Genomic DNA, 22,626 nt, shown 5'->3' on the forward strand with positions numbered 1-22,626 from the left:
ACAAAAACAGCAGCAAATGTATGTGTTTAAAGGGCCTTGTCATGTCAGTTCATTTCTGAGCTGTGTTACTTTGTCATTGTTCTTATTTTGTGTCTTTGTCATTTTGTTAACAGAACATGTGGATTGAGAGGACCACGTACACGACAGCGTACAAACTTCCTGGCATCCTACGCTGGTTTGAAGTCAAGTCAGTGTCCACAGTGAGTATGAGGGGCCTGTGTGCCAGGCAGGCCTCCTAATCAGATGAGGATCTGCAGCCTTGCTCTGAGGCAATCAATATGATTTGTCCACTTAAGCTGAATAGACAGCCATGTGGACACAGGCGTGCCACTCCCCAGACTAATGACAGGGCTTGTTTCCTCTCTGCCAGAGGGCCCACATTGATTCACGAAGCACTCCTTAAAGGCTGCGTCCCCTGAAAATAGCTAGAGAGCACAAATACAACTTGAGGAGAGTTCAGAATTCACTCGCTGTTGATTTTCCTGTAATACAATTACCTGCATTGCTGTATTGAAAACCCGTTGATGAGTGGACGGTCTGACTGCAACAAATGACTTTAGTGTTTACTTTAGGAATGGGCACATCCTCTCCATCCCACTGAAACTGCATAAAAATTTCATTATTTTAGCTCTGTTTCTTTGACTAATTAAAATCCTGCTCTGGTGCTCCCATTTTGGACTGAGATGTTTTCTGTTGGGAGAGGGAGTCCGGAGAAATGAGTACAGTAATATAAGTTGGAGCAGATTACAGTCTCACTTAGAGCCAAGACACCCACTTCATCCTTTTAACGTGTTATTAGTTTGTCCCAAAACAAATGCACTACTTAGCATTATTAGGTAGTTAGTTTTCCACAATCAATTACTCTTTATTTTTGCTTTGATTAGTCACTTTCATGGCTGTGCTGGTGAAAGCTTTGGAAAGGGGCACTTCTCTTCCTCTTCTCAGAGGTTATGTTTTGCTATATTTTGCTCACTCTACATTCAAAGCCACCATTCAAATAGCAGCACATGACACCCACACACCAGGCAGCTTGGGCATTTAGCTCACCACTATGATCCGTCTGGTTGCTACATCCTTAGCACAATCATTTCACTACAAAGATTTCAACCCCCACCCACCCAACTCCTGAGTCCATGTAGTGAAGTGTAATCCTCCATTGCCACACTAATTCAAAGTCTTCAGGCTGGGTTGGAACATACTGTCAGGAGCAGCTTGCCCTCCAGATGAGCCAGGGAGAGGCCAGGTCCCAGAGGTCAGACACACTATTTAAAGCTTAATGACTGGGCTGAGATTCACCAAGCTAAAGCCCGCAATCTGACAATACTTTTTATCAAGCTGGCCTGAGACATACCGGCACAGATTGGAGATTAGGCTCCCTGGCACAACATCTTTATTTTTTTGGCTGGGGTCTAAATCTGACATTTACTCAACAATTCACTCATGTTTCTTCTACATTCTTACATGCAAGCTGCAAGGAGGTGATATTTTTTCATCCAAAGTAATGAGATGGCCCCCACACGGAGTCACCCAGGTTGAGGTGGAATTTGCTTTCACACTGTAGTGGAAACAGCATATCCACGTATTTTATTTATCTTTTCTTTATCATATTTTGTTGACATGGGAATTAAAATCCCCCTACACCAATGCATTATACATCTTCATTTAACACTTGCAGGTTAATTTATGGGCACAGTGAAAAATTATTCATTGCTTCTCTAAGCCCATCTTCTAATAACCTATGCCTAGTTGTTGAACACAAAATGTTTCCGCTTTATTGTTGGGATTATTTAGACAGTTGTGATGTACAGTGTATATGTATATATATATATATATATATATATATATATATATATATATATATATATATATATATAGAGTACTCAAACAGGTGAATGATTGCTGAGAATATTTGGTGACACCTTAACTTAATGTGCTTCACAGGAAGAGATCAGTCCACTGGAGAACGCCATGGAAACGATGCAGCTGACCAATGAGAAGATCAGCAGCATGGTGCAAAGGCATCTCAACGATCCCAACCTTCCCATCAATCCCCTCTCCATGCTGCTGAATGGGATTGTGGACCCAGCTGTCATGGGAGGTTTTACAAACTATGAGAAGGTAGTCAACATGAAAAAAGTTCTGGATTCATTCCATCATTATATTGTCTCAACCTTTACACTTGTATATCCATCACTACATGTCATAAAGGAATTATTTAAAATTTTGGGAAATACGCTTTTTGTTCGAGTTAGATGAGAACATTAATACCACCCCCGTGTCTGTCTGCTTAATGCGAAGCTGGAGCCAGAAGACAGTTAGCTTAGCATAAAGATTGAAAGCTGCTTCTTTCCTAAGGTAACAAAATCCACCTACCAGCACCTCTAAAGCTCATAACACACCTTACATAACCTAAGTGGAGCCTTGTCGTCACAGTTTGCTCACCAGGCTGCACCAGGCCACGAAATAGTCCAGCACAATTTCCTGTAACACACAACTAGTGGTTTTTAAACTTTGTTGTAAACGTTAAACAAATGACTCAGAAAATGTTACCTACTGAACTTTAGAGTTGCTGATAGGCAACGGGACAGAGCCATGCTAGCTGTTTCCCCTCTTTTCCATTCTTTATGCTAAGCTAACTGCCTATTGCTCCATCTTAATATCTTGCATACAGACATTATGGTGGCATCAATATCTTCTCATCTAAAAGAAAATTAATAAGCATTTCCCATGATGTCAAACTATTTCTTTATAAGACATTTTATATTCCTGAAGTAGAAGTGTTTGTGGTATATGCTTTTGCATGCACGTTTGTATATTAAGGCTAATAAGGTAATAGTACACTTCATGAATTTCTAATATGTCAAACTATATTCAAAACTAATTCAGATGAACCAATTTTTTTTTCCTGGGTTTGATTTCATGCTGTGAAATCTAATCATAATCTCATGCATATTTCAAGTCCCAAAAGCTCTCATGCCATCAGCCTGAATATTTTTATCACTACACTTGTGACAACTCACTCACATATTGTTTGCCTCTGAACGTCATAGGTCATCATAAATCAGTTTTTGTGTGATGCGACCTGAGCCCTTTTTTTCTTTTGAAAGGCTCAACTCTATCTTCCTTGTATCCTGCTTTTCATCACATTTCTCACTGGTTTGTGAGCTGCACACACCATTCACCGTAACAGAAAAGTGACTCATGTGGAAATAGAAACTCTTTTTACTTTCTGTCTGATGATAAAAAAAAAATGTGATAGCCCGTTGGTTTCCCAGCATATATCACAACCCGGAATAGATTCATATTGGTCTTGTGAAACAGTGCAGTATGAGTCAGACGATGAAGCGACGTGAATTCTTTGCCCTCAGGTCATTCCTTCATCTCAGTGAAATAGTGCAGGTGGTAGAGGAAAGATGAATGTCTTGACTACATTTTTCTCATCTGAACAGCCCCTCCCAATGCTTTCCCCCTTGACTTTTTTGTCCTCTTTCTTTTCTTTTTTTTAATATCACAAACTTCTCCACATTTGACATTGTTCCTTCCGTTTTCCCTTGAACTTATTCCTCCTTTCCCCCTTCATACAAACTTACTTAATCCAGTATCTATTCTCCCTCTTCTCTAGGCTTTCTTCAATGATAAGTACATGCAGGAACACCCAGAGGACCTTGAGAAGATAGAAAAACTGAAGGACCTTATCGCCTGGCAGGTAAGACTGAAGTTCAGAATGGCCTGCATATGATCATGGTAAAGCGTCATACTGTAGTTTATAAAGTGTCAGTCTGTCTCACCAAAGATGTCAGGGTTCAAGGAAAAGTGTCACGCACTGCTCGTCACAAATTACATGCTTGTTTACTTTAAAAGATTACATATTTCATCATATTCCATGGTATTTCATTTTCTATAGCACATATAAAGAGCAGATAAAGGCGTAGCCTACAGGCAGCCAACATACTGAGAATGATTAGATGGTATGGAGGAGTGTGAAAGGCATGAAAACTTGGCCTTGGAATAAATGAGCGTTTTTATTTTGCATGAATTTTCATTGGGCTATTCACTTATATAAATTAATATGGGTTGAATATATGAGTTATGGAGTCTATTAATGGAATCAGCAGTAGAAATTTGGGAGTCCTGCACCACCCGATAAGGGCCCTGTAGACACCAGGCAGTGTGTTTTGACATTTGAAAGTCCTACATATACACAGTAGAGAGTTTGAATGCTGAAGGATACTTGTTCTGTATATTATGGCATTTATACCTGAAATGTTGTCACCTTACTGAAGTGCAGCTGCTGCAGAAAAAAAAATCACTCTGAAAGGTTACAACGGAAAATATAATATCGTTTGAAGAACTTGAGAGCACTACCAACACTGTCCAATGACAGTAAGTGAAGTGGGCAGGGGAAAAGTGTGTTAAAGAGTTCACTGGAGATAATAGCAAGGGAGAGTGCTGAAGCAAACATTCTGAAGTTAGGGAGGATGCTCCACTGTGTGAAGAGGCAACGAGAGATCAGCACTGGCGGTTTTGCGAGCTCTGCACCCTCACTGAGCCTGAAGGAAGTGCACACACAACAGACAAGAAATGCACATACGCACACATTGTTGGAATACATAACAATACATTCTGTTTAACAGTTTACTGTGAAACTCTACCAATCTTAGCTCATTCATCATTGATTTACAAACTACTGGCCATCTTTGCTTTCTAGAGGAATAACAAAAACTTGCTTCCTTTAGGATTTTAGAAAGTTGTGGCTTAGGTTTTTTTGCTTTATTTAGGGTTTTTTTATTACTCTGTTATCTTTTTAGTTCTGAACTAAGGGTCATTTTAATACTCAGGAAGTCATAGTTTCCTGTGTTACGGTTCAACCAGGAATTGAGAACAAATTCTCTGTCTGCTTCCTATCGCTAGTTGCAGGGGGAAAGAAAGGTAATTGAATTTACAATAGTTGTTCTCCTCTCTGTTGTTGTAAAATAGGTCATCTTTGTGTTCTGCATCTCTGGTGAAACTCCTCCAAATCTGAAAAGTTATGGTTAAGTTAGGATGTTTTGTCTTTGTGAAACCTTTTGTCTTTATAAGGCACGATTCACACAGGAATATGCCCGTCTTATTGGCTTCTTTTTTGGTCTTCAAGGTTAATTTCATTCGTGACGCTGCTTACATAGTCATTTTGCCTTAGATGTAAGACTGTTTTTTATAACTAGTTGTTACTCTAGTTTTTCTATATTCAATTTTGAAGACATTCAAACTGTGTAAAAATGAGGAAATGTAGGATATCACTGACTGAAGTAGAAGTTGACAAAGCTGGTGAGGGCATACTAAAAATAAATGTGTCGCTACTTCATTACTCCTGGAAAGAAGTGAATATCACAAATACATTAAATCTGACAAGGTTAGAGAATGCAACTAGATTTTACCTTTAATACCTATCAGTTATTTTTACCTTTGTTTCAAAGCTTTGTGTTGCTTCCAATGTGATGCTCAGACGTGAAAAGAGCCAAATGCATTTCGGCATCAATTTGAGATTTCAGCTGGACTAAAATAGTGTTAGAAATCACACTGCAATTTTGAAATGATCCTCCACCCACAATACACAGTACTAATTAGCAGCAGCTTTTTTTGTACTCCCCAGTCATACCATTATAAGATAAACAAGTTGCTCTGTCTTCGCAGCTGTGTCAGGTTAAAAATGTCCTTTACTCATGCTAACTAAGTGTTTGAAATCATGGTGGTATGTCTCCCTTAAGCACAAAAAAGATACAATTGAAGTTGTTTGGTGTGATCATCACAGTGACATGTTTTAGAGAAAGCAGATCTATGTTTGCAGAGCCCACACCAGACATACACACAAAGGGAACTTTTAAAGTGATGACTAACGCAGAGTTGTTGATTTGAAATGGTATCAGCTGTCTCCTTCCCAGAGCCAGCATGCTTGTTTATCACGCATCTTGAAGCTATCTAAATGAGACAAATGAAGTCGAGCCTGCTCCAGTGAACAAACTAAACGGTTCGAAATGAGCCAGCGTGCACTATTATTCTGAAATACCCATTGTCCCCGTCTAGTAATTAGAGAGGAAATGAGCAACTGGAAATCAGGAAATTGGGTATTGTAAAAAGCTCCCTGGCAAATGCAAAGTAGGTGTTTTCTGTGGTGTTTCTGGTCATAATTAGCAAACGCTCTATACAGATGCCTAAATTAGTACCTAAATCTTCTCACTACAGCATGATCCTCTCTATTAAAAGTTGTTAAGGGTGGCTGAGTGTTTAATAATTGAATCACAGACCAAGGCGTCAACAGCATGTTCAGATGCAAATAAACACATCTTTCAATGACAATTCCTTTTTCTATATGGTGTCCTTTGGTTATGGTTTTTGCTTGTGCTTTTGGTCCCTTTGTCTCATAGATAGAAGAGTGCTTATTAGTCTGTCTGACTCACCACTGGCTGTGTACGTCTCCCAGACCTTTGTGACCTTCATGAAAGGTCTTAATATGTCATCATAGCCTTAATACCAGGCATCTCAAAGGCAATGTGGCTGTCCCAGAATCCTAGGCACAGAAGTCTGCTCACTGTGAATTAGAGAGGGATAGAGTGACAGGGTTCACCTAAGAACACTGGGCTCTGAGAGACACTGCTGATATTAAACAGTAATGCTATTTATTTAATACTTCTTGTCAGCTTATACTAGCATTCGCTTAACTTCATTTGTAATCACTGCATGTCCACAAAGTGCAGCTTGAAAGTTGAACGTGTAGTTCAAAAGTTGGGGTTTGCATGGAAAGATATAATATACATAAGGAAACATCTGTTTTTCAAAGTGCCAGGTTTGTGCACAAGAAGTGAAGATTCTGTCGACCACTCAACACACTACAGTGTTTCTAGGTCCACCTTCTGTGTGCTACGTACCTCAACAGAGGGGTAACATAAACAGGGTGGTATGGGGTGGATCTATTGCTACCATCCACAACTTTTGCAGATCAAAACACGAATATAACCGTTCTAATGTGTAACAAGCTGAAATTAACTGAACTGGAATGGACTGCTTGGTTTCAATGCAGCTTAAGTGTCTTGCACGATGAGCTTATCTCTGTGCAGCCACCACGCAGAATTCTGTTGCCATGCCGCCACTCAGTCGCACTCAATCATCCTGATGTCTATAAAAAGATGTGGGTATCCTGGGAGACGTGAATCTTGCCTCAGCTCTCACTCTCACAGTTTTTTTCTCCCCATTTCTATCTTTTTCATCTCACAGCACTTTGTCCCTGTGACTCCTCTCCCTCCCCTTTCTCTTACTCGTAACCTCTTTTCCCTCTGCCTCTCTTTCCTTCACCTTTTCTTTCTTACCCTCCTGCTCTCTCCTCTCTCCTCCAAGAGGTCCCAACAGTGATGATGAAGGTGCTCCATATCAGGGGAAATCCTTGCAGGGTGTCTGTAGCCTTCTCTCATTTATTTTGCCAAATCTTTGGTTTTGTGGAGCACAGCACAGGAACTAAAATTCAGTGAGTGAAATATCTTTGATTTTGGACACAATGGTACATGCTCAGTAGCTCTTTTCAAGCTGATCTGCCCACTGTGTGTTCTCTAATCATGGTTTGCTTTTTAATACATTAGTGCAGTGCATTACACATGGTTGAGAACCTGAGGGTGTCTGATTTCCCAATCAGTAACATTGTAGATGTGTGTTACTTTCTGCATTAGTATTTTTTCTCTCCCTGTTAATGAGCCTACCACATGTTGAAACGTGTAAATAAAACATGCACCGTTGAGATTATTACAAAAGGTTGCATCACGAAACTGAATTGGTGTTGTGAGTTAGCTGAGTGAAGTCTGTTCTAGCTGTAGCCTGCTGTAGAGGGGCAGTTTGCCCGCAGAGAAAAGGAAAAAAGGTGAGCAGTCTCTAGGGAATCAGAGGTTAGCACACACAACGTCTTCTATTTACTGGCCCACCTATACCAGATATTTCACAGACTTCTTTGTACTTTTTGTGAGCAGATTCTTTGTTTCATTTGCTCAGGGCTAAGGTGCTGTGTTAGCCATAGAAGCTACTGTACTTAACATGTGACACAACATGCACTCTACACTTTGTTTTTCAAATGCACCACTCTGACTCAAACCGATTTATATAAATGTTAATAATATATTTTATTTATTACATATATATATATCCCCTTTAATGTGTGTGTGCTGCTTTGCTTTCACCATTACATCTAGATTAGGCAACATTGGAGTAACTAGTAACTAAGTATCCAACCAAAAAAAAAATCAGTGCACACAGGCAGAAACGTAGGTAGGTAGGTAGGTAAACAGGCAGCAAGGCCAGATAGACAATACGATCCTTCAAACCAAATAAAATGATTGGCCATGCTTTTTACAGTCCTGCAACAGCCAAGATACCGGAGTACCATTTTTATGTCAGAGCATTTGTTCGATTGCTGTCAGGATATAAAGAGAATTTCAACAAATATAACAAAAAATGCTTCTGAAATAAATTCCCTACCCTACCTTTAACAGTATTTCTCTATTATAGCAGTGAGACATTTAGGGGATTTTTTTAAAGTTGCCATGGGAAAGAAAAGGTCTGCTATTACCACAGCTTACTGTAACAACTTTGCTAGTTTCTGGTGAGTTATTGTGCAGTTCTTCACTGCCTTACCACAGCCAAAGGTGGCATGTAGCATTGAAACACCATGTTCTGAAAAAACAAGTTAACCTGTGATTTAAACCAGGAGAGGGAAAAAAAAAACACTCAAATGCTGGCTCCCTAAGGGGTGATGCTTCCTCCTCTTGCCAGATTTAGTCAGCAGAGCTTGCTGACATCGACTGTGGCACTGGGGTTTCCTAATTACTAGCAGTTTCAGTCTCTCCTTGCTCTGTCTCCCTCTCTCTCCTTCTACCTGAGCTGTCTCTGTTGTGTGTTTAGATTTTGCTAGTCACCAGCTGCCTACAGTGTGAGAGGCGGCAGTTTGCTGAAAGGGTTGCATTGCGTCTTTATTTGTGTCAGAGTTGGAGAGGAAAACATCCATCACATGCAGTACATGTCTATACATGTAGTCTGTCTATGCTTTCTCATTGCATTGTTTAATATATACCTGTGTTATGACGTGATGTTGGTGGTGGGAGGCAGGGGGAAGGAGTGTCATGGCAACAGCCTTCTCTACTATTGTCTACTTCACCTGGATAAGGTTGCAGTGATATTTCCTCTTTGTGCACACAGACACAGTCAGACTGATATATATTCTATGCACATTGTGCATATTTGGCCAAGAGGCCAAAGGTTATGTGCGTTAAAATGGACGTATGCGGTGGGACAGTAGTGTATTCCTCTGATAATTGAAGAACCGACATGTAGCTAATAGGGCTGTCCCCGACTAAGGATTTACATAGTCGAATCAGAATCGTCAAGTCTTGCCTATAGTCGACTGATAGTCAATTTCAACTTAGACTGTAAATTTCCAGCTAAACTGAGGCTTTTTGGAGACCCTTCTCTCTCTCTCTCTCTCTCTCTCTCTCTCTCTCTCTCTCTCTCTCTCTCTCTCTCTCGTGTGAATTTTGCGTGCATGCCGCGCTGCCGACAACTGCATGCACATCGCGGTTCCTCGTGGGTCTATTTCAAGTAGCTGGCTATTTAAAAACGATACAATATTCTTTGTGTGGTTCATCAAGGGTGATAAATTATCCGAAAGTCCCGCGAGGACAACTCAGCACAACACCAGTGAAGCCGGGGGCTCAGTCTCTTCAGCAAGGGTGCGTTCCAATCGCCCTGTAGTTCCCTGCTACGTGGACTGCACAGGGTATTCGGCCATTTTAAGTGAGATTCCAAACCGCAGGGAGCACAACATGTTCACTTCACAGGGCACTGTGAACTGTGTAGGGAAGAAGGGAACAATGGTTCATCAGTTCGCAGGAAGTTGACAAGAAAGATTACCCACAAGCCTTTGAACTTCATAGGAGCTAACAATAGAGCAGACCACAGAGTTTGTATATCTATAATTATTGTTGTTGTAACTAATGTTATCATTATTTATATGATTATTTCAGAGGTTAGGTTGCCTAAAAACAACAATGCTCATATGAATCTTTTTAAGAATGACGCTGCATATCTTGTAAATTAATCCAATCACATTCATTCACAAGTTACATACATTTTAATTGAATATAAATAGAACAAGTTATGGAAATATAAGTTTTGTAATTGTATCAGTTTGTTGTAACATATATTCAATATTTAATTTCAGTAAATGTCCACAGTAGCAGCGTGTATCCGAGGTGTTTACATTACCAGGGTAATGGCTGACGTGTGCTTTGATGATGTTGCAGGGTGTTCCTAATGGAAGAATTTTGTTGAGGGAAGTTCCCTTAACCAGCACTGTTTATGTACACTGTGGATCAGAACGCAGCCTAAGTGTTCCTCTTCCACCACCACCACACACACACACACACACGCTACGCCTACACATGCGCACTGACGACCCAGGATTAGGGTTACAATTTTGGATTTATTTACGCACTTTTAAAAACATTTATTCAAAGTTTTATTCTTTTTAGATGTTTATTTACAGCATTAAATGTTGAAGTGTATATTGTAACAGGCTGTATATTAACTTATTGGGAGAAAACTGGTAGTTCTATGTAAAATCAGACGTTCAGCACCCCCATATCGCCAAAATGGCATGATCCTTTCGTTTCGCTGCAAAGCTTTGACTGTGAGATTGACAGTCGACTCAGGCTCCGCCCATCGAAGCATCGAATCTTCGGCTATTGGAGGTCAGCCCTAGTACCTAACCTCTTATCTCTCCAAGGTATGTTGGATGAAGATTTCTCACACTACAGTTTTTCCCCGCCAGGTCCCGCACCTCGCTGAAGGTGTTCGCATCCATGGAGAGAAGGTCACAGAGGCACTGAGGCCTTTCCACGACCGCTTGGAGGCCTGCTTCAGGCAACTGCGGGAGAAAGTTGAGAAACAGTATGGGGTAAAGGCCCTGGTAAGCAATTGCCTATTTGGGACCTTTCTGTTACATGAAAAGTGCTTTGTCTTTCAATGTGTTTTTTAGCAGGCATAAATAGAATCACATGCAAACATATCACACAGTGTAAAGTTTACACTGTGGGCTGAAAGCCCATATTTGGATCTGATTTACCATGTGAGGAAGCACTGCCAAGCCCAGTGACTAAATCAGGACATAAAGATGATAAAATTGAACATAATTAACATAACATTAACAGCATTTCATGACATTTCAAAGAGCTGATGGCACATACTATATTAAGCTATACATTTCTGATTTTGAGTATCCTGTTCCTTTACAGTAAGACCTCCAAATGCACTTAGAACATGTATGTCAGACTTGCTTTTACTTTTAGCTGAAGTCAGCACGTGTGTAGTGGGATACTGCTGTGGACTCCTTTACAGATTTAATTGTTGCTTGGCCAAGCTTTTCCCTCAGTCTTGCCTGAGGTAAAGGGGCCCTCGCTCAATTTAAAGGAAGAGGGTGGTGACCTTTCAAACGAGAGAAAAGCCATCACTTTCCAGGGTGTGATAATAAGGTCATCCTATCAGATGTGTGATGGCCCTTTTCTTTGCTTGAAAAGACTCTTTAAATGCAGAAGGGTTCATTGTTGGAGCTGCTGTTACCAGTGTTTTTTCCAGCAGGTTCAGTACAGAAATTAATGGTACCACCAGATTTCCCCTAACTTTTTGTTCGATTATGTAGCTGCATTTGTAGCTTTATATTGTACATATCCTTAGGATAATACTGGGCATGGCCTTCACCCTTAGAGTGTCCCTGTCCCTCACACACTTGATTTCATATCTATTGTCTCTTATACAATGGACCATCAGAAACAGGTATAGATTGAACACTTCAACAGTGGCAAGAACATTTTAATGCAGTATAAAATGAGCACGGTATTCACAATTCACACAACTGCCTTAATTTACGTAGTATAAATCATCACTACTAGCTAGCTATCTAGCGTCAAGGCCATATACAATATATTTGATGAATAGGATCTGATAGCCTTTCCCAAGGACAGAGTAGTGATGTCAGGAAAAGACGTACATACATTTCTAAAAAGAAAATTTGAATATTCAGTTCTTTCTCAATAAAAATATAAATCAACCTGGATGGAATGTATATTGTGATTAACTTAAGCAGCCACAGAAATATGACTGCATTACATTGTTCCTCAAAATATAGAATCAGTTATTTTGTTGTTTTGTTTGTTATACTAAAGTTAATGTGTGAGTAGTTTCAATTTCACTTCAAATAAGTGTCTTTGTGGCAATGTTTAGCTAAATTAACTCACAGTTAATTTAGCTCACAGCCTCTCTATACAGCCTGGAATGTGCCAACACCAACTGGATGGATTGCCACGAAATTTTGTTATGGAAATTTGTATACCCAAAATGATGAAGCCTAATGACTTTAGTGATGCCTTCACTTTTTCTTTAGCACTGTCACACCCTCCCTTTGTTGTTTACTTTGGTTTTACTTTGGTTTATGAGTAAAAAAACTTCTAGACTAATGACATTCCCATCGGCCTCAGTTTTACTTTGAGTTTGGTGCTAATTAACAAATGCTAGCATGCTAACACCATACAGAGATGGTGAAAATGGTACCATTATCAGCGTTTTAGCATTGTCATTGTGAGCATGTTAGCATACTTACATTAGCATTTAGCTCAAGCACTGCTGTAGTACAGCCTCACTGAAAGAGAAGCATGCCCGTAGACTATTTGTCTTGTTGGAATCATTTTTCTATAAAAGAGATATTAAGGCTTAAAGAGTAGTATGTCTTGGGTCCTGTTTCCTTAATGACAGGCATCTACAGCTATAATCTATCTTCCGTCATATTGCACTGCCTCTTCAGCTTCTTCTTTGCCCAAATTAGATTTTTCTCCACATGGCAAATCTGACCATCAAAACTACAATTGCCTGTGGGACATCACAGGGGCTACATCCATTTCTTTCTGCAGTCAATAAATAAAACATATAAGAGAATGTGTATTTAGTGGCGCTTTTGCACGCTACTCTGTGCACATTCAAAATACCTTTAAACAAAAATTAAAATGCACAGATAACTCCAAAGCAGTCAGTGACTTATAAGCTGAATTCTTTCTGTATGTTTCTGTTTTGTGTGTTTTTTTTGCGGTGTCAGCCGGCAGCAGATGAGCGGCGGGGGCCTCGTCCTCAGTCCATGGTGCGCTCCTTCACCATGCCCTCCTCCCAGAGGCCGCTGTCAGTGGCTTCAGTCACCTCCATCTCCTCTGACAACTCCCCCTCCAGACCTGGCTCAGATGGGTAACACCCTTTTTACAGTTTTTAAGGGCATAAAAAAAAACATACATCTTCCTTAGCTTTTGGCTATCCCATTTGAGCAGTTTAAAAGTTGTTTTTGCATCCCTGTGACTATTTCGATAAGTCAGTCTCAGGCCTTTTTTATTTAACATTGCAAAGAGATTCCATTTATACAATAACATATTTTTGTTGAGTTCATGAAGACTGTCTACTTGTCATGTACAAGTTAAATCTCTATCAACTTCATTTGGTTGAAAATGTAAATGAAACATTTATGCTATCAACTCCTTCAGTTATCCCCTTTAACTAGACTGTAAGAAAACACACAGCAGTGTTATATAGTTTTTCCCCTGTAGTAACCTCTGATAGAAGAGTACCTCAGCATTTTCTCTAGCATGAGTCTCTATATTATATAAAGTTCAAGGTTTATTGAACAAACAAATAAGTACATATGATGAGAGAACGATGAGACTATGTCCTGCATCCCAAGCCAGTAAAATATTGATAAAACTACCTCAGGTATAAAAACAAGGAAGGAGCAAAAATGATAATTACCATTATCTTTTTCTCTTTGTGTAAGTTTTGCACTGGAGCCTCTCCTGCCAAAGAAGCTGCACACCAAGTCTCAGGACAAGCTGGACCGGGATGAGCCTGAGAAGGAGCGCAAAGAGAAAAAGAAGGAGAAGAGAAACAGTAAGCATCAGGAGCTCTTTGACAAAGAGATGAAGACCACGGAGATCCCTCTGCAGCCCACTGAAGCTGTCATACTGTCAGAGACGGTACGGAAAAAGTGACCTATGCAAGGACTTAGTTCACCCATATTTTGCTATTTCCCTCTTTCTCATTTTTCTCCCCTTTCCTCTTCTCCGTCCTATAGTAAATCTGCACTCTTGCAATCTTCCTGGCCTTTCCTTTTGTTTTTTTTTGTTTTTTACTTTAACTTATACTTATACTAACTTATATGCTTTCTTGTACTCTATCCTACACAAGCACAATGAACATTTGCTGTGGATGTTTATGTTTCACAAAGAAGAAAATAGGGGTGATGTTAAATGCATAATTTAATATGTGCATATATTGTATGCAAGCATTTTGGGAAACCTTTTTTCTATGCTTTCTTGTGGATTCCTGGTTATTCATATTTCTTAAGGATTAGGAAAGGTGACCTTTGACCTTTCTTTTAGTGCCTCCATCAGGCCACCATTATTGTACACAACAATAATCCAAATGGGTGGATGACCATGAAATTTGGACTCTCCAAGAGCTTTTTTCTGGCGCCACTCTTGGATCATGTTGTTTGTACATAAGATAACTAAGTAGTAGATGATCATAACATTTTCTGTGCATATTCATGGTCCTCAGAAGAAGAATCTGGAGGATTTTACTGATTCTGTGACTTTTCTTGTAATGTAACTCACCAAATTTTCCACATGTATGCACGTAGGACATCATACAGTATACAAACATTAATGTGCCACAGAGCAGCAGAAGACTTTTGTTGAATTTGATGTTCTGTAGCGTTATCCTAAAGTCATATTTGGACTTTGTAGTGTCCTTAGCAGCAAGTCTCCAAGAAAAGCAAAATTGTAGGTATGTTCATTCTATCCAACACAGTCATGGAATGAGTTGCAATTAGCATTGTATCAACATAGATAGCTCACACTTCTGCCGCTCCTCTGCCCCCCACCCCCGCACGATCACCCCCCACACACACCCCACGTCCCCCGTTCTCTCCGCACTCCACATATGTTTATCTTTCCCCTCTCTCTGCTCATGTCCCTCTTTACTACTGCTGTGTCCATTACAGTAGCCAGGTATCACTGTTTTCTGCATGCCCAGTGGGAATGCACCCTGGCTAACGGCATTAAGATAAGGGTAGGAATGGGATCCAAAAGAGGCTCCTGGCAGTGGTGGAGCCGTCTAGCTTGTGATAGGAGCCTTCTCCCTCAGGGGTCAAGAGTAGAGCATCTAGGGGTCTCTGGTAGTTACCAAGCAGTTGAAGTTATATTCTGGAACATGTAGATCAAGAAAAAAAATCAGCTCAATATAAATATCGGTTTTGTGTTTTAGTGTTCTGGGAAAAAACAAAATCTCTGAATGAAGTGTGTTGTTATTTTCAGTGTCTCCCTTGTGGCTGACTGTTTGAGTTTGGCCAATTACAAAGTTGTTTGTTAATGTAGCCTACAGTGTGGAATAGCCCTGAGGACACATCTTTTCATATTCAAATTCCAGCCATAATAAAGCCGGGAGAACGCAGTCTTGCATGCAAACAATGATTTGTAACCACAAATAAGATATTGCAATCCAATGAGCACATTTATCCAAATGGTTTCTCCTTTAGGAATACAAATAGCCGACTTAATATGCACGTGTATACACATACAACAGTCCCTGTGGAGATGTGTAACTAATTTTCTCCTTTATATGATCCTTTATTGATCTTCTGTTTTTATTCATCATAGACTCAACTCATTTTCCACTCAGTAAATTCTGTTCTCATTTCTGTTTTATTGACTTGTTGTGTAATTTGGATTGTTTGACTTTGAGCACTCAGTAATGACTGAATCCTTCTTTTCTTTGTTTGTGCATGATCACTCAGATCAGCCCCCTGCGGCCTCAGAGACCAAGGAGTCAAGTTCTAAACCAGATTGGTGGAGACCGTCGCCTCTCCGTGTCCCCTGGACCCCCTTCTTCATCCTCCAACTCCTCCTCCTCTTCTGGACCCCCGCCCATCACACCCAGGAACAAACTCTCATTTAGCCTTCTCACTGTTTCCAGTAAGAGCAATCTCACTTTCCTCTCGCTCCCATTCAAGAGGTTGTATCATCTTTGGACTGAAGCCTCCATAATCTCTGTAGGGCCTCTCTGCCTCCTTCTGACTTTGTTTTACCTCTTGCATCACTTTTACCACATGCCGTGGTACATGTAATGATGTTCAGTTTGATCTAAAACATAGCGCTATGTGCCATAGTAGCTACACTTCTTTAAATGGTCATGCAAATCGTAACTGTTAGCACCACACATTTACCTCTAAATTTGTCTCTTCTAATACCAGGATCACACATAACGGGCTCAATGGGCTTATTATGGATGTTCAAGAGCAAAAGAGTCTACTGTTGCTTCTCTACAATTCTGATATTTAGCATCGTGATATACATGTCATTTAGAGATGCTGCTTGAGATGCAATTTATTACTTGACCAAATCAGTTTCATCAAGTCACAGCATTCTTGTATAACAGTCTGCATTTTGTAGCAACTCAAAAGATCGATTTAATATTGCACTTGTATAAAGTTGGGGGACTTACTTCCAGATATGTTTACAAAAAGGAATGGTCAAAATCAATGCAAAAGAGGCAGCGATGTCCTGATTTAAAAGTTGATTTTATGGGTCAAGCTCAAAAAACAGTGGCTGCCACACTTCCCATAGTGCAACTCTTAACAGCATAGCAATGAATAGCATCTTTTTTTAGATCTCCCTGCCTGGCAAATACCAAAGTCTTTCTAATTACTCACCTTTAGTCTGTAAGGCAGGCTTTACATAATAAATTTGTAGTACCATGGAAGTCCCCAATATTATTATTATTATTATAAACCATTTATTAAAAGTTCAGTGTGTAATATTTCTGATGATCTATGAAAATCCATAACTATGTTTTTAGTGGTGTGTAAATACCTTACATAATAAACCATTAAGTTTTTATTACGTTAGAATGAGCCATTTATATCTACATAATCGCGGGTCCCCTCTTCCATGGTCGTCGCCACGTTGCATCGTCATGTTTCTGCAGTAGCTGAAAATGGACAAACGGCGCTACAGAGCGTGTTTCGTCACTACGTTCTTCATGTTCTACTTCTGGTAGAATTCAAGCAGTGTAGACACTCATCACTATGTTGAATAAGTACATTAGAAGAAGAAGAAATAGTAATAATATACAGCAGGGGTCGGCAAATAAGTTTTGCATCAGAGCAATCTTTTCAACCACTAGATGGTGGCTGAGAAGACATAATATTGACTTCCATTATGTTGTTCGGTTAGCTCAGTTGGTAAAGCATAGGACTCGTAACTCAATGGTAAAGTGTTTGATCCCACCTTGGGACAAGTTTTTTTTTCTCTTCAGCAAATGGATTCTGCAGTAAATGTTTTTCAGATCACGGCATGTGCTACACTGTTTCTGTTTCGGTGTTTGATCTGCATCCGTCAACCTACGGACGCTTTTGCATTTCCCCAGTATCTCCAGTCAGAAGACGTTTAAGAGAATCACGTTCTCTCATGGCTCTTTCAGAGGTGTGTCAAGCAGGCTACAGACTCTTTAATGTCGTTCAGAATTTTCAAAGTAAAAGCTCACTTCAACTCCCATTACTGCAGTGTAGTAAACAAGCTTCTCGCGCTTTTATTATGTAGGCAAACCCCACTAGAGAGGAAGTGATTATGTGAGTAACTGTTGCTGTCATGACTGAAATCTATTTCAGCACCGCTATCAAAGTATTTATTTATTTATATTTTTTGCCACTATCAAAGCACCATAATCTGACCACGGGCCAGATATTATTGATGGCGGGCAGTTTTGGCAAAGATACATAATCTCAGAGAGAATTAATGTGTTTCCCTTGTCAATGTTTGTATAAACTTTATCTAATGTGTGGTTTATAATAGACTGTGATGCAGAAACAGTGACAATGTTACACTCTCTTGGCTTACACTTTCCATGTTATCTGTCCTTGGCCAAGTGACAATAACATATGGTTTTACTGAGTAATTAAGTAAATATAATTTCTTAATAAATATAGCTAAAGAAACCTCATTTCTTGACTGGCTATTCTCTGCTGTCTCAGAAGAGACACCTTTTGTGCTGTGTCAGCCACCGTAGCTGTCCTAGGCTCTTTGAAAGGTTAGGGTGCAGCAAGGGGGTAAGCCAGAGATCGGGCAGTGAAGCCGACCAAAGCCTGCATGGAGGGATCCGTGTAGGCCCAAAAATGATGTCAAAACCCTGTGACACCCTGGCGCACATGAGAGATGTAACCATATTGCTTAGATTATAAACTCTCGGCAATCTAAAACAAACTATTCGTCAATCAGTGACGCTGCGTTGGTGTTTGACAGGTGAGCCTCGTAGGTGGGCTGATTAATCAGTGTCGATCCGAGTCAGACAAACACACTGAGCCATGAAACTTTTTGTTGGCGCAGCTCTGCAGCTACCACAATTACGGTGTTTCTGCCGTTGTACTACGTCATTAAACCACGTGCCGTTAGACGTTAGACGCTGGTGCCAACAGGAAGTAGCCCTGTTGTAGTATTTTATTGGTCCAAAACTAGATTCACTGCTCTCCATTCAAATCAGCGGGGTGGCTTCGTCCAGTAATATACTTTCTATGGGGGGCAGTGGTAGACTGCACAGATGGTTGCAATTCACAACCCTCACCACTAGATGCACTAAATCTTACACACTGAACCTTGAAATATTTATATAGTGCTTATAAATGTTTAATCGGGGGTTAAAGTAAAGTTGTAGTCTCGAAGCCAAGAAACATTTACTGACATCATCAGACTTGAGCTTCTCCGTTCAAGCTCGACCCTGGAAATAATATTTTTATAGTATACTCCCCATGAGTGGACTTCCCCTTTATTAGTGTGCAGGATTTTTGCTGTTGCTCATTTTTTCTTGTCTATTGAAAACACAAAACAATTAGTCCTAATGATGGGTAAGTCACCAGAAGTAGGCCATGTGATCTATTTTGTGTCCCAGATGTACTGTTAACAAACACCCATGTAGCTGGATGATGAATGTGAGCTGATGAGCGCCCTCTTACACAGATCTGGAGCTGAACGGGATGGGCTTCTCAGAGAAAGGTGAAACCCCTCCTCCGCTGCCTGTGAAAGGCAGCACGGCTGATTATGGCAACCTGCTAGATAATCAAGACTTGACGAGTCCCTCAACGCCTCCACCACCCCCCCCACATCAAAGGGTAGGTGTTTTAATTAGGGCTGAGAGGAGCTCCTTAATGATGCATGGCACTTATAATGAAACAAGAGGCCGCTACACGCACTTGACATTCGGGTCACCCTCCTCCACCTTCCCCTACCCCTACCCCTACCCCTACCCCTGTGCTAATGTGCTTGCATTCATGTCTGTATGCGTGCATGCAATTTCACTCACATTTGTGCTTGTACTGCATTTGTCTATCATTTTTGTAAAGTGTGTCACAGAAGAGTGGAGGCATCAGTCAGTTAGCAGCAAAGGCCAACACCCGCCTGTCCACCCCACCGTTATTTATACTCGTTCCCCCCAGCCGGCCCGACACACAGACGTGATTGATTGGATGATTACTTTACCTCTCACATCCATCAGGAGCTCTCCCGCTGTTAATCAGCATCTCGTCTCTCCACACTCACCGACGTCTATGCTAGCCATCTTCTTGCCTCACCGCAGTGTTAACTAATCTTATTTATCCACTGTCACGGCCCATGGACAGGTAGTAAAACGGAGCCTCTGCACACAGTGTGGCAGCAGGCAGACAGTAGCGTAGTAAGAGCAGATGTTCAGAGACTGAGTGACAGCTGCTCTTCATTTACAGTACTTGATGGAGGTGAGGTCATTCCACAAACATTTCTCCTTGTACACTGTCCAATCAGGTCTCTTTAGAATGGCTTGCAGGTGGACTGAATAGCTCAGACAGATCTGATTTTAATCAAGATTTTCATTTAATTGGTATCAATATCTCAAAGTAACAGTATCTTCATTCTCCTTCTAATAGATCACATAATCTTTAGCCACTATTATCTTAAAGCCCCAATCTACATAAATATTTTCATAAAAATAACTCGTTTGACATTAACATTTTGAATTACTCAACTAATATGGGCCTGTTTTCGCAAGCGTTATTGATTTTAAAAATAAAACCAGTTACCAGCATCAAAAAAACATTCATAGCTTAGATTTAGGTGTCTAATGTTGTGCCAGGATCAGGCTACGTGATATCAGCCCAAATGTGGATAGTAATAAAAGGTAACTGATTCTTGATATAGAAAGTCTCTCTTGCCTCTCTTGTGCAATCGCACATCAAGAGATCAAGATATGATTGGTTGAGGTTTGATGTGTAGTCTGAAAAACATGTAGTGTGACAAGTTGAGGTACCGTGTTCAAATCTGACATAGTGACCATCTTAAAAGACATAAATGTTGTGTAAGCTGATCCTGGCATTACTCCATGTATTAAAATACCTGTCAATCAATTTGGGGATGATAGCAGCTTTAAATCTTGAGTTTTTGATTTTAGTGGAAAGCCAAGTTGTCCTTATTTGAGAAAATGGCAATTTCAATGTTACTGTTTTGTCTCTTTGCAGCACATTCCACCTCCTCTGCCCAGCAAGACCCCTCCTCCACCTCCTCCCAAGACCACCAGGAAACAGGCCTCCATCGATTCAGGAATTGTACAGTGAACAAAGACGCTGTCAGTAGGACCAAACAACACACTGACAACACAACAAAAACAACATCAACAGTAACCGCTTCCCCCCTTCCAAAAAAACAGATGTTTTTACCCACACATTCGTCGCTCCCTGTCCCAGCCTGACAAGATGAATACCTCACTGCATCCCGCCCCTTATAATCATTCTTTTTTTTCCTCCTTTCTTGTTTTGCCTTCAGTTTGACGATGATGCAGTCTGCAACAGGGAGCATGTTGCACAGATGATTAGTAACTGAATTTATAAATGATGTCTGCCATGCCACTTCAAGACTTTATCAGGATATTGTTTTCAGACAGATAAGCTTAGACCAACAGCTTTCTAATACTGACCCACTCTCACGTTTATGGGAGCACATAGCTCAATAAAGTATAATTCCAATCTCATTTATTCATATTCCCACAATGTACAGAGGTTTGTATATATGATTTTATTTTATTTCAGGTTTTTTATGTGATTTGATCATGACTCTTTTTGTATTAATGTATCATTAGTGGCATTTATATGAAACAAAAAAAGGGCTTGTAGGTTTTGAATTGACAGGGACTGACAGAATTGGTATGTGAGAACCTATCATGGATTTATTTTGGTAAGTTTTTGGAGTGCACATACAACTAACTCCTATCGCATTATCATTGTTCAGAGCTTGTCCTTGATTGCTGTAACCTTGGATTTCCATAATATTGACTGTTCTCAATTCACTACTGACACAACTTCTGAATAAACTTTCAAATGTATGTATTTTTAAAAAGAAATATGTCTGCCTCATTATTTTGGTCTACAGCGAGAGATGCTGAAAATAGATGCAAGTGTTTTCATGTTTCTGAAATCCAAAACAAACTGTCAATATGTACGCATTTCCTCACTTCTACTGAACACGAAGCCATCACAACAGCCACTTCATTATCAACACACATGCGTTCTATACTGGGACGTGTTACGCCACAAAATGACTTCAATATAGGCTAATGCATTCTCATTTGCATAATGTGTCCGCTCGCCAAACGATCATTTCTCTTTTTCAAAGCTGAAAGTGTGAATCTGTAATGTGGTCCATATTTGAAGAATAGTTTAAGGAGCGTAGATGAGCCAACAAACCACAGGTGCCAGCTTTGTCCCCTTTTGTGCGATCTTGAATTCTGCTTTTATAGAAACTACTGAAGGTTATACTAAAATTTCTGTATTTAACACTGGGGTTTTTTCAGACTGCTGCAGCATAATAACATATCATGTCGATAAGTTAATCATTTTGTTGTTTATAAATTATAGATTGGGTGTCATGGGACTCCCATCAAAGGCACATAGACTGACATGTTTTTTCTCAGCCTTTTGTGCTCGATGGGTTTAATGTATTTTGACTCCTAATTAATGACTGGAATTTCAACCATTAAGTAAGTATACAACTATCTCTTGAAGGGCAGCCTAAAATTTAATTAAACTTGCATTATTGTAGTAATATGTGCATTACTTTGGGTATTGGTGGAATAACTTGACTAATATAAAGTTCGGTGACAGTTTTTAGGAAATATAGTCTTTAATCATAATGCTTTTCCATAGTGGATGTTGAAGTGATACGTTTTAGATGCATTAAACAATCAGCACATTCACTTTTAATAATTAGAAGGAAATCTTGTGACACCATCCAGCTTTATTAGTCGTTTTCCTGCCCATCTTACTAACTCACATTATATGTCAAAGTAATTTTATTTGTCAAATGCAACAAATTACATTGCATCATCCAGAACAAAGAAAATCTTGAGACATGGCTTGTAACAATTACGCAGTAGGCATTAAAACAGGTAAGCAAAATGGCAGGAAAAAAGTATAAATGCATAACATAAAAAAAAAATAGAGCAGCAATCCTA

At 40.0% G+C, this 22,626-nt stretch overlaps 1 protein-coding gene across 1 annotated transcript in view; it reads left to right on the top strand.

The window, feature by feature from the left end:
• The window catches only part of dock1 (dedicator of cytokinesis 1), a 186,306-nt gene extending 164,790 nt beyond the window's left edge, over positions 1-21,516 (top strand). Inside the window, exons 44-52 of the mRNA XM_046069923.1 lie at positions 114-200; positions 1,942-2,118; positions 3,623-3,706; positions 10,844-10,981; positions 13,157-13,299; positions 13,877-14,075; positions 15,896-16,073; positions 19,110-19,261; positions 20,639-21,516. Of these exons, the coding sequence (XP_045925879.1) occupies positions 114-200; positions 1,942-2,118; positions 3,623-3,706; positions 10,844-10,981; positions 13,157-13,299; positions 13,877-14,075; positions 15,896-16,073; positions 19,110-19,261; positions 20,639-20,734 (1,254 nt within the window). The 3' untranslated portion in view covers positions 20,735-21,516. The remainder of the gene's footprint in view (positions 1-113; positions 201-1,941; positions 2,119-3,622; positions 3,707-10,843; positions 10,982-13,156; positions 13,300-13,876; positions 14,076-15,895; positions 16,074-19,109; positions 19,262-20,638) is intronic.
• Positions 21,517-22,626: the final 1,110 nt, after the last annotated feature.

The sequence above is a fragment of the Micropterus dolomieu genome, linkage group LG14 (genome assembly GCF_021292245.1).
Source record: "Micropterus dolomieu isolate WLL.071019.BEF.003 ecotype Adirondacks linkage group LG14, ASM2129224v1, whole genome shotgun sequence".
Classification (NCBI taxonomy): Eukaryota; Metazoa; Chordata; class Actinopteri; order Centrarchiformes; family Centrarchidae; genus Micropterus; species Micropterus dolomieu.